Raw genomic sequence first — 13,410 nt, forward strand, 5'->3', positions numbered from 1 at the left:
TCAAGCAGACAAAAATTGAAACCGGATCCAAGGGTGCGGGACACAAGCCCAGCCAGCATGGCCAAACCTGGTCCCAAAATTGCAGCAGAAGCTTCTCAGCAACAAAAATCGTCCAGCCGGCAGGTAAACCTGCAGCATTCAGCAGAACTTTAACAAACATCCAGCAGCACTGCAGGGAGAAGTGAGGGAGTGAGGGGGGCAGGAGGTCTCCTAGATAAACTCAGAGGGGGCCACAAAGGCTTTGGCAGCCAGCCAACCAAATTGACCCAGAAAAAGCCACATTATATCTAATGATTAGTCTACAGCTAGGGACTGGTGTAAAGTAGCCCAGACCATTATAGAGAGTGCAGGCAGTGGCTTATTTAGGTTGTCTGCTTCACTAGGCCCAACTACATTCATGCCCCCTCTCCCCCCTTTGATCCAATTCTTTTAGACTCCCTTCTTTCAGCAGAATCCACACTTTCACCAGACTCTGCCCTCCTTCAACAAACTACATTCCTTTAACCCATTCTTGTCAGTTTGGATCCAGAAGACATGACATTTTTAGCGTGAAGGAATTAGAAAGTTACTGCTCCAACTCTATTCAATTGTTGTGTGTGAAAGCAATTTACGATTCCATTACCATGTGGATCGAATTGATCACATTCTGGAGAACACTCAGGGCACTGGGGACAGACACTCATGCGTACTTTGAAGCAGTACCAGGATAAACTCCCAGAATTTCTTCTCTCCCAAACCTGATCGGCCAAGCAGGATCCCGGGGAGAGGAGATGCATTAACGCTGCAGGTTAGAGAGTCCTGTAGGTAGCCCAGCAGTTGCCATTATCTAGATGCTCTTGTTGGGTTCTGACATACTGTGTGGCCCAAGGGGATGTTTTACTCTTTTACCAGAGTGGACTAAACCTACACACGAGAGTTGGAAGTCTTAAGAGAGCAACAGATTGAAAGTAGCTGTTTTTGTCAAACTATCCTTTAACCTACGTGTGCTGGTAAACGTAGCGTCCCTCTTTGCCCAAGCTTCAGCTTTGTCAGTGTTACATTTCACTTGAAATCACGTACCCAGACTGAGTGCTTGGTATGCTTTTTTAGGAATGAAACTCCCATCCATTTGATCATTCAGCAAACCCACTGTAGCAATCTGGGTCTCTGTTCCATCCCGAAAAGCCATTTGAGTAGCCTGTGACATTAAGACGCAAGGTCTTGGCTAGTCACACTGCCACTGTAGGATTGTACAAAAGAAATACAACAGTGCTTTGATATATAGTAGGAAATAGAACTGCACATGCTCCCATAATTCACTTCTTTTTCAGTTCATGAAGCACTGCAAGCCTTACCCTCATAAACTGTTCATATGACTCTTCCTCAGGCTTTGGTGGATTTACAACAACATCCATAGCTGCCTGACCAGAGACCGGAGGACAAAGACGAACTGAGAGCAGCTTGAGGAGTTGTTCCTTTATATCTGGGTGTAAATTGACCACTTCCATATAACCACCTCTGTAGCCACACCTGAAACCAAAAGATAAAACAATGCAGGTCACTGGTTGTTGTTTAAGTGATAAACCAACAAAAAGCAAGCTTGTGCTACGCTTTGAAAGAAAAACCGCAAAGAAAACTGCAGCAGCAACAAAAGAATTTGGTCAAAAGCACAAATCAAAATTGGTTCGGATGGAGTACAAAATCCTACACATATTGTGGGATATATCTAGTTATGACCCACAGGACTAATAATCTTTACATTGGCATGCACCATCCAATTCTTAAGTTGTGTTAATGACTGAGCTTTAGCTCGTAATATTGCTGTTTGGAATCAAAGAATTAAAGTAATTGCTTTGTTTAAATTGTTCAAGAGAAATTTGGTTTTTGAAAGAAACCTACTCGCCCATGTAGCCTTTGGAAGTAGAGTGGAAGGATGCTAGTTCCACGTTGTTAAAGTACTCTGGTCCCATCTCATACAGAACTTTCTTGAAGGAATGAAAACAACACTCTGTTGGATATACATTGTCCTGGTAGACCTACGGAAATACAAAAGCAAATATCTAAATGTGAAAAGAATTCTGGCAAACGATAAACTGTTAACCAAATTTGAAACCACTGGAGTGTTTTAAGGCAAATTTTATTCAGTTTAATTTCACTCCTAATTTGATTACATAGTTGGAAAACAAATTGCAAAAGTAACAATAGTTTATGTCATCATTAAGGCCCCAAACGCTCAACGAAGAATCTGAGATGGAGATTGGAAAAAAAACAAAAAAGGAGAATATACAAAGCCACCTGTCCGATATACCATCACATTTTTTTAGACCAATTAATTCTTCAAAAAGACTCTGACCATGATTTACTGAATTGGGACATAAATTCCCAGCACTAATATGGTGGATTATTTTCTCTGGCTCTGGACCAATGGTTAATCACCCCTTTTCATGTTGGAACCATAGGTAGCCTTTGACTATTGCTCATCACATTTTTTCCGATGCTTCAGGTATTGATGGGATAGTTGACAAACTGGTGTCAGGATTCCCCTTTTCAATCATAAAGCAGCAGGCAAACATGGATGCAGTGTATTCAAGGGCTGAATGATGGTAGGGGTTGAGTCATCATTGCTCTCATCAATGCAGTTCAATGTGTATGTCATGGAGCTGCAGTATAGAAGCCAACATCTGAAATACTATCAGTCTGCTAACAGATGGAAAAATAGACTCCCAAAATATCTATTTTGATTCCCAAGCCTGACAGAATATTCTTCATTTTTCGTTGCAGAATCATGGAATGCTTAACCTAACCTTCCCAGTCTTACAACGTAATGAGGCAATAGACAAATTGTTATGCCTGTAATGGTGTTAAAACGCTCCTAGAATGCTTATCACTTAGTCTCATTTTAACTGAATCTTGAAAGTAGGAATATGGTAGAATCCCAACCCATTCCGAAGAGCCAAGGCTACGAGGCTCACATGTGATCACAAAGCAGAAACCCACACTTGAGAAGTATTTTGAAATTCTTCTTCACTTCAGTAGACCTACAGTGTACATATGGAATAATACCACCTTCTTTTGAGCAATGATTAGCAAAACCTGTCCTGCATCGGGGCCTGGAAGGAGTTATATGCTAGGTTATGTTAAGCATTTAACTTGTAATGCAAGAAAGTGCTTGCGATACACGGAGGAAGGTTTATAGATTACATTTACCGGTTAGGACAGAATTCTGAATTTTGGGGTCCTCCAGTCCAATTTTGTGGGGCTCCTAAACGTTTTTTTCTTTCCTGTTGGTCGTCTCCGTCCCTTGACTACATTTCTAAAATGAGAGGCACTCTTACTAAAGTTCTATTGGCAATAATAATAATTTAGCATTTATATAGCGCTACGGATCCTCAGGCATCTGAGCGCTGCTTATTACCCACAGTGTGTGGTGCTCATTTATCGACCTCGGAAGGATGAAAGGTGAGTTTGACCCTGCCAGGATTCAAACCTGCATCAGCAGGCTCTGCACAGATGTCAAAGCGAGCGCTCTACTCGCTGTGCTATTGGACCGGCTGCAATCTAAGAATGTAATCCTTTTTGCTCTGCAGTCCTATGGTACCAAATATGGCTTTGTGGACAACATTTTTTAAGCACTTCACTGTGGTCCCACTGTAATTTTATTTAATGCAAGAAAACAGCTGCATTTCTGCAGGTGTTGGAAGCTAAGCAACCTTACCCGAGAGACCCCCATTGCACAGCCCCCAATCACACATATGGCATCTGCAGAGATCTAAATTAGGATTGGCTTACCAGGAACAAAAAGCAGCTCCTGGCCATCAGTCATCACCCGTAAGGCAGGAGCTACCTCTGGTAAACCAGGAGCCAGTCGCACAAGATGCAAACTCTAATCCTTTGTCTGTTATACATTAGCCAATAAGCTTTTAATGTCCCGTAGGTGGATCCTCAATTCTCCTTCATACGCATTCTTAAACCTACACAGTTAATATCACAGGTATGTTTCTATGGCACCTCGTTCCTGGGGAGTGAAACATAGCTTCCAACTCCTAGCAATTTTGAACCCTGGCATGTCCTATGATGTCATTGTTGATGACTTCATATGAGAAACCAGTTAGGGCGCCATCTAGGATCTCCCAATGACCTTATTGGTAAGAACCAACCATGGGGAAGCATGTTTTAATTTATCTGAAGGTGCAGAGTACATTCTAGCACAGATGTAATATAGTCTGTCTTTTATGAAGGTCCAAAAACATTTGTCAAACACTATAAATAATGGTAGGGTAACTACAGAAAGTCTGTCTTGAACATAGCAATCTACAGTGTAAGATACAATACAACAGGAGTCTTCAACCTTTGGATCTCCACAGGTTTTAGATTACAACTTCCACTAGCCCATCCAGCATAGGCAATGGTGAGGATCATGGGAGTCATAGTTCAATGTAGTGAAAGGAACAAGTTACTTACCTGTAACTATAGTTCTCCAGCATGGGTCTGGCATGGAATCACATGCTCATGAATATTCCCTGTCATCAGGCTGGGAATCCTCAGTAACAGAAAAAAACAGCTACAGTTTCTAAACTGTCTTTCTTCTATAAACCAATCACTGAGCTCGGGGTCATACTGCCCCCAGCCAATGACTGCCCTCTACCTAAGCCGCTCTGGCAGTCATCTTCAGATTTGATAGCACATAAAGTGGCAGTAGGACCAAGAGAACAGTTGCAGAGGGGCAGGTTTCCACGTGAAACCATTCCAGACCCATGCTGGAGAACAACAATTACAGGTAAGTAACTTGTTCCTTCTCCAGCATGGGGTCTGGCATGGATTCACATGTGTATGAATAAAGAATACATAGCAGTACACACATGCACAACCACGGGAGGTGGCAACGCTCAACAGAAGAGATCTCTTACCTCCTCACCAGGCTCACCTTCAAGCGAACAGGTTGCGCAGCACTGCTTGGCCGACTCTGGACACCTCCCTGGATTCCCCGTCGACGCAGTAGAATTTCGTGAAGATGTGCTTTGAAAAGCACATAGCAGCCCTGCAGATGTCCAGCAGGGGCACGCCAGACAGGAACGTCATTGTAGCAAGGATCTCTCTGGTAGAATGGGCTCTCGGAAGGGCAGGCAGCGGTCTGTTTGCCAACCGGTGACAGTGAGTGATACAGCCGGAGAGCCACCTGGAAATGGAAGCCTTGGACAGGGCGTTCCCATGGTTCATAGGGCCAAACTTCCCAAAAAGCTGAGAAGTTGTCCGGAAACTCTTCGTGCGGGCCTCAAAACTTCAGCGCACTAGCCACATCCAGCCAGTGCAAAGTCCTTTCAGCGGGTGACAAAGGCGTCGGAAAAAAACACAGGCAACATCAAGGGCTTGTTGAGATGAAATTCCGACAGAACCTTGGGCATGAAAGAGGGGTGCGTCTGCAACACCAACCTTGTCTCATGGAAAGTCAAGTAGGGCCACTTGCATGACAGGGCCAGGATCTCCCCCACTCGTCTTGCAGAGGTGATAGCCACGAGGAACGCTGTCTTCCACGACAGAAGCTTGATCAGAGCTGAATGCATTGGCTCGAATGAGAACCCCATGGGCCTAGTCAGCACCACGTCGAGTTTCCAAAGCGGGGCCAGAGCCTTCACTGGCGGGAACGAGTGGAACAGTCCCTTGATGAACTCCTTAACTAGACGGTGTGACCACAGTGAAGACCGTCCCAGAGATCTGGTGTAGCGGTAGATAGCCTCCAGATGTTCCTTGGTGGAGGCGTGAGCCAGACCCGATTTAGCTAATGACAGTAAATACGGATGTACTTGAGGGGCCATGATCCTGAGAGGGTTGATCTTCTGCGAACGGCACGAAGTCGCAAAGCGCTTCCATTTGTGGCCATAGCACTTGTAGATGAAGCCCTGGCGGGTACCTCCTTGCAGTCCGCGAAGGATCGTAGCCACCGAACTCTAATGCTGCAGGAGCCAGGCCTTCAGGTTCAGAGACCCCCCCCCCGCGGTCGTGGTGCAGAATTGCACCTCCTTCCTTGGTGAGAACATCCGCGGCAACTGGTAGCTTGACTGGAGGGGACACCGACATGCAGAGAAGGTCGAAGGTCCGGGTACCAGATCTGCCTCGGCCGCGCTGGTGCGATGAGGATCCTCCTGCACCGGTATCGTCCGAGTTGACCGATGACTCGAAGAAGTAGCCGCAACGGAGGGAACGCACACACAAACAGGCCTTCCCAAGGGAATGAGAATGCGAACCTCCGGCACGCGTTTGTTGCCGTCACAAACAGATTGATCTGGTGACTACTGCATTTTTGGAAAAGGGTGTCCACTTGATCCTGCCAAAGCTCCCACCCGTGGCAAGAGAGCAACTCCCTGCTGAGAGAGTCGGTGACTTGGTTCTTCGCTCCTGCCAGGTGAAACGGAATGAACATCCCCTGGGTGACAGCCCCGTGCCACAAGTCCTGCACCTCCTTGGATAGCGCTGGGATCTGGTGCTCCCCTGTTTCCGGATGTAAAACATTGTGGTGGTATTGTCCGTGAAGACCCTCACCACTTTGCCCTTGAGGGAAGGTAGAAATTACTTGAGGGCCCAAAGCACTGCATGTAGTTCCAGAATGTTGATGTTAAGAGTCTTCGCCTCCGGCAGCCACAAGCCTATCGCGTGAAGATGTCCGGTGTGGGCTCCCCATCCTTCCAGGGAAGCATCCGTCGTGACAGTCTCTTGGTACGGGCGGGCTCTGGAAATATGTGCCTCCGGCGAGATTGGAGTGCCCGCCCCACCACCTTATCGCTCGACGAACTCCTCGCTGAGCGCGAGCCTGTCCTGGAACCCCCCAGACAACTGGACCCAAAAGGCATCGAGGAACTCCTGTAGAGGGCACATCCGCAACCTACAGAGCCGAATCAGGTATATGCATGACATAATGCCGAGTAGAGACTTGATGGTCCACACCGTGGCGACCTTCCGTGCTAACAACCGTTGCACCTTGCCCAAGATGGCCAATATCCTCTCCTCCGACAGCAACGCCCGGCAGGACACTGTCGAGCCTGGGTCCCAGGAACAGCTTGTCCTGTGATGGAGTCCATCAGGAATTTGCATAATTCACAGAGAACCCCAGTTCTGTCAGCAGTTCGACGGTCTTTGCCGTGTGGTCGACGGCAAAGTTCTTTGATCCGGCCCGGAGGAGCCAGTCATCCAGGTAAGGGTTCCCATGGATCCCTTGCAGTCATAGATGGGCCGCCACCGGAGCCAGGCATTTGGTGATAACTCTGGGTGCTGACTTCAGTCCGAAAAGAAGAGCCTTGAACTGGTAATGCTTCCCTTGAACGACAAAGCGCAAAAACTGGGTGTCCTTTGTGTATGGGGACGTGGATGTACGCGTCCTCTATATCCAAGGACGACAGAAAGTCCCCTTCCTCTAGCTGGCCGAGCACATGCTGCAGCTTGACCATCCTGAACTTCTGGGACTTTATGTACTTGTTGAGCCGTCACAGGTCGAGAATGGGACTCCAGCCCCCGGTCTTCTTTCTTACGATGAAGTACCTCTAGTAGACCCCGGAGTCGCTGTGGAACCAGCCTTATTGCCCCTTTTCGTAACATGTCACGAATCTCCAGCAGCAGCTGAGGGATGTGATTTCTCTGCCGGGCCACCGGCGGTATTCGCAGGCACTGTCATTGAAAATCCAAGGTGTGTCCATGGGCGAGAGCGTCCAGCACCCAACGATTGGTGGAGATGGTTTCCCACATGCGGATGAAGTTTGCCAGCTGGCCTCACACTGGGGTACATGGGTGGGGGCCCGAAGTCTTGGCTGGTTCAAGCTTGCTTGAACCAGCTGTGCCGCATTGAGGCCATTTGACGACTGCAGCCACCTCTGAAGGCCTTGGAGCGACCCCTGGTGACTTCCTGGGTGTAGGATCGGGAGTACCTGCCGAAACCTTCGAAGGCCTGCTGGGTTTCCCACCTGAAGAACAAAAGGACGGCTGATGCTGCTGCTGGGTGCCCAAAGCACGGGCCGTCTCTGTGTTGGTCTTGATGGCCTGGAGGGATACATCGACGGACTTCCCGAAGAGGTTGTCTCCGTTGAACAGCATGTCCAGGACCCTTGTCTGGACGTCGTGGCTGTGAGCCAGCCATGACGACAAACCATGTTGCCCATCTGGGGGAACCCTGTGTCAGCAATGTCCAGCGCCACCGTGATGGCGTGGTTTGACGCCACCTCACCCTTCCTTGAGGATCTCCGCAGCCTCTACCCGCTTGTCAGTGGGGAGGAAATCCAGGAACTGAGACATTTTATACCAGAGCTCCCGGTCGTATCTGGCCACGATCCCCAAGCTGTTGGCCACCTTCACCGTCGGCGCTGAGAAGATCACCTTTCTACCCATGGAATCCAATTTCTTCCCCTCGCTGTCTGGGAGTACAGATGAAGAAAAAGAACTTGACAACTTCTACCTGGCGGCCGCCGAGAGCACAGAGTCCGGTGACGGTTGAGACCGCGGGCACTGGGGCACAGACTCCGGCACACAATACAAGACGGCCTCTCTTCGCTGGAGCAGGATTCTTTAGCAAAGCCAGCCCCTCATCTCACCGCCGCAGCCCGAGACACCAATAGGCCTGTGGAGCCTGCCAGCCCCTCCCCTACTGCTTTGAAGGTAGTGGGAGGCGACCGACAGGCAAAGCCGCGAGGTGAAGGCCCGAGGATAAGGCCACTTCAGGAGCGCTCATCGGCTCTCTGCTGCTCGAGGGTGCTATATCCAGGTAAGCGCCTCTGCCCAGCAGGTCACCATCACGCTCACTCGTCTTGCCCGCCTACGCACCCGCACCATAACCCTGCCTGCCGCTAGTTTACCCCTGTCCCCATGCCTCAGAAACAAGCACCTGTGCACCAGGCTAACCCCTCTCTCCACTGCACGCCATATCCTGACCACCCCAAGGCGTGTAGTAGCGGCCTCCATGGCCTACCCTCTCCACTGCGCCCCCTCCACAGCACCAAGTCAGCAGCCGCCTCCTGCAGGATGCCCTGTACTGATAAGCTGTGGCACACCTCAGAGATCCTGCAATACCATGCAGTAGCCCGTTCTAAATCATCTCCAGTGACAAAAAACACTGACTGCATCCCACATTGCTGCCATTACTGAACTCGATGGGTACTCCCACAGTCAAGGCTGTTAATGTATGCCCCCTACCACTGCCAATGCCAAACTTGCTGTGTATACCTCCACCTCTGCCAATGTAAATCATGCTGTGTATGCCTCCACCTCTGCCAGTGCTAATCATGTTGTGTATGGTTTAGGGTCATTTGTTCGAATCAAAAGATACGAATAGTCAAACTTTCGAAATCACAAAAGATACGACATGCTATCTTTAACATGGAAAGTGCATTTCGTTCGAAAACCAATCCATCGACAATAGTCATGCACTTTTACATGTTAAAAGTAGCATTTCACTGCCTTTTTCAGTGCTGAAATTACAGGACTGGACAGCTCCATCTAACGTTTCAAAATGTTTTGTGTATTTTGACATTTTTACCTTGAAATGTTACATGGAGCTGTCCAGTCCTGTAATTTCGGCACTGGACAGCTCCATGCAACGTTGCAAAGTTTTAGTGTATATTGGGGGGGTCCCTCCCCAGCCCCCCATGCCAAAACCCTAACCCAAGACCCAACCCCTAACCCCAAGCCCATTTTCAAAAGGCAAACTTTCAAATTTTTTTCTATCAAATTGTCATTCCAAACTTTTGTATTTCGAAAAAAAAAGATTTGAAAGTTTGCCTTTCGAAACTTTTGTAATCGAAAAATTGACTGGACACCGTTGTATATGCCTCCACCTCTGCCAATGCCAACACTGCTGTGTATGCCTCCACCTCTGCCAATGTAAATCATGTTGGGTGCCCCCCACCCCATTACTGCCAATGCCAAACCTGCTGTGTGTGCCACCACCTCTGCAAATATAAATCATGTTAGGCGCACCACCACCTTTGCCAACGCCAAACCTGCCAGGTGTGCCACTACCTCTTCTAATCATGTTGTGCATGCCGGCGCTCCCAAGGGTACCTCCCGTTTGTATCCCACCACGAACAACACGTCCTCGGCACCTACTCCCAAATCAGATAGCCCGAGCACATCAACCATTCTTAAGTGTGCCCTCATCAATGCGCGAACACTTCCTGCGCACGCTTTAGACATCCACGACCTTCTCTGTGACTCCAACCTCGACCTACTATTCGTCAGCGAGACATGGCTTCACGAAGCTTCCGGCCCAGCACTGTGCCTTGCCCTACCAGAGGGTTACACCATTTTTAGACAAGACCGGAAATCCCAAAAAGGAGGGGGGATTGCACTGATAGCTAAGCAATCCATCCCCATCAGAAGAATCCAAGGAGACATAGGCCAGAACTGCGCCAACATGCTAATCAAAATTAACCCCTCGCCCAGCTATACTATCACTGCCCATGTCACCTACTGCCCACCAGGACCAACTACAGAATTCCAAGAAGCACTCTTGCACATACTCAGTGACAACCTGAAGGAATCCACCACGTCCATCCTTCTTGGTGACATGAATCTCGGCCTCAATGAACCCACAGACGGAAATGCCTCCTCTTCAACGACACCCTCGCTAGTCTTGGCTTCAAACAAGCAGTGTCAGAACCGACCCATAACAAAAGGTTGCACCCTGTATTAGATCGCCCAGCACAATTGCCCACTATCAATCGTAAGCATCACCTCCACTCCTTGGTCAGATCACAAGGCCATCCATTTCAATCTCAACTACGCCATGGTCCAGACCACCACCAAAGGGACACTGCCGCCAGCCTGTACTAGGAGCACCAAGAAACTCACCAAGGAAAGACTACTCCCACATCTCCAGGTTTCAGAACTTGAACCTCCATTCACTAATGATCCGGACACCCTCGCAGCCACCTACAACCTCATCTCCAAAGCTACAGACTCCATTGCACCCCTTAAGCAAAGAAAAGCCAAACCCATCAGACAATCCAAATCCTGGTACACCCAGGATCTTCTGAAACTTCGCTCACAAAAACGATCAGCTCTCTCCCCTTGGCAATCGAAACCTAATGACGCTACCAAACTTGCCTTTAAAAACATTGTTAATCAATACAAAAAACCGCAATCATAACAGCCAAAGCTACTTCCTTCAGCTCATGGATAGCCAACGCAAAATCTGGGTCCAGAGAAAACTTTGCAATCTTCAGAGAATTAGAAACCCCTACTACGCCCCCCCCTCCTCCAATCCCTCGAACAAAGACAAAGATTGGTGCAACGACATTCAAGAAGCCACGCTCAATAAACAAAACACCCTCCAAGAAAAAAATCATCAGCCACCAAAAAGCCTTAACGCTACAACTATTCGATCTTCACCAGAAAACCCCAGCCGAAATTCCAGCCTTCTCATTCCAGGAGATGACAGAAAAGGATGTCCTATCCATTGTCAACTCAATAAAGCCCTCCAACTGTAAGGGTGATTCGTGCACTGCTCAGCTCATCAAAGACAGCGCTCCCCTACGCTAGTACAGTTCTTCACTGCCTTCATCAACGCTTCATTCCATTCAAACCAAGTGCCTTCCTGCCTCAAAGAAGCCTGGGTGCGCCCGCTGCTGAAGAAGCCTACACTGGACCCAAAATCACCAGGGAACTACAGGCCCATCACAACGGTCCCCTTCCTTCTGAAGATTCTAGACAAAGCAGCATACATCCAAGTCCAGAAATACCTAGAAACGCATCATCTGCTTGGCCTCCGACAGTCGGGCTTCCGCCCCAACCATGGCACAGAGACCGCACTATTGGATCTCAAGAACCAAATTGATGACCTCAGATGTGGGCAAACAGGCCCTCCTATTACTCCTCGACCTCTCCATGGCATTGGACCTGGTGAACCACGACACCTTATGCCACCACCCCTCAACGGCTGGCAATTTCTCAGCTAATGCCACTGCGTGGATCGCATCCTTTCTCACTGGTAGAGCAATGAAAGTTCTCGGACCAAGCCTGCGCACAACCACATCTAATCAAGTGCGGGGTTCCACAAGGGTCCTGCATCTCACCCAACCTGTACAACCTATTCACCAGATCTCTATTCAAATACCTCGACATGATGGGCATCGCATACACCAATTATGCAGATGACACGCAGGTCCTCATCCCCGTGAAGGGCGACTACGAGACAGACCAAAAAAACACTCTATTCCATATACACCACCATCCAGACATGGACGGACGAAAACTGGCTCTGCCTCAATAGTGAAAAGACGGAACTTGTAATCATCGGCTCTCCGACCACAATCAAAAAAATGGGTTCCCAATATGACTCCTTCCTCATCGACAGCTCTTGCATCCCTGTTTCCCAGTCAGTCAAAATGCTGGGAGTTTACCTTGATTCTAATCTCACTATGACAAGACAGGTGAACGCAATTTAATCAGCAGCAGCCTACCACTCGAAACTCAATCACTGCTGCCAGGCCCTTCCTTACGCAACAAAATTCCCTCACCATTGCAAGGCCAATCATAGGATCACGCTTAGACTACTGCAATACACTCCCCTACTGGGCACATCGGCAAGGAACATCAAGAAACTCCAAACAGTGCAGAACAATCCACTCAAGAGCAGCCACAGGGATCTCTAAAAGAGACCACATCTCTGCTACAAGGAAATCCGTCCACTGGCTGCGCTTCAAAGAACGCATCCTCTTTAAATCCCTTGCATTGACCCACAAATGTCGCCATGACACAGAACCTCGTTACCTCGCACAAAGATTCTCTGCGCCCCCCATCTAGCAGACCAGCCATACTAACCGACTGTCTATTCCTAAAAGCCTCAGGATCAGGGCAGGCGGCTCTAGCTTCCCAGTTCTAGCGGCGACCAACTGGAACCTGCTACCTCCCGCTATCAGAGGCGCTGAATACCATATAGTCTTCAGAAAAGCAATAAAAACCCTGCTGTTCGTGTAATCTTCCACAATAGCTGAATGCCAACCTGTAATGCATATAACACTGTCTGTAAGCAATGTAAAACATATGTATCACTCCATCTCCTGTAACTAAGTCAAATTCTTGAAACAGCGCCGCGATGCCTCCGGGCTGCCAGGCGCTTTACAAATATAAAAAGAAATAAATCCCAGACGTCGTCCAGGAGCAGTACCGACAGAATAGTCTTCCTCTTCGCCTTCCGGCGTTGGTACAAGAAGCCCTCCTTCTCCTCCGGGGTGAGCACAAAAAGCTCCAACGCCTGGGCAATCATGGAAAGAAAAGATCCCACCTCGTCCGGTGGAGAGGCTCTCGCAGCCCCGCGCCATCAGCCGTATCCATCGTTGCCATCTGTCCCTGTCTGGGGTTTGGGAGTAGCGGGTGTCTCCTCTTCTTCGCTGATGGCTGCCCCGGTGTCACCTGCATCACTAGTGGTGCCGCTGGAGCCTGTGGAGTCGTCAG

General features: G+C 48.7%; 1 protein-coding gene across 1 annotated transcript in view; it reads right to left on the reverse strand.

Moving 5' to 3' along the window:
• Positions 1-13,410, reverse strand: part of GPT2 (glutamic--pyruvic transaminase 2) — a 352,603-nt gene that overhangs the window by 77,192 nt on the left and 262,001 nt on the right. The window contains exons 7-8 of the mRNA XM_069607062.1: positions 1,879-2,015; positions 1,335-1,509 (exon numbers count right to left, since the gene is read on the reverse strand). Coding sequence (XP_069463163.1) covers positions 1,335-1,509; positions 1,879-2,015 — 312 coding nt within the window. The remainder of the gene's footprint in view (positions 1-1,334; positions 1,510-1,878; positions 2,016-13,410) is intronic.

This window comes from Ambystoma mexicanum, chromosome 1p, assembly GCF_040938575.1.
Source record: "Ambystoma mexicanum isolate Mex_15411 chromosome 1p, UKY_AmexF1_1, whole genome shotgun sequence".
In the NCBI taxonomy this organism is placed as follows: Eukaryota; Metazoa; Chordata; class Amphibia; order Caudata; family Ambystomatidae; genus Ambystoma; species Ambystoma mexicanum.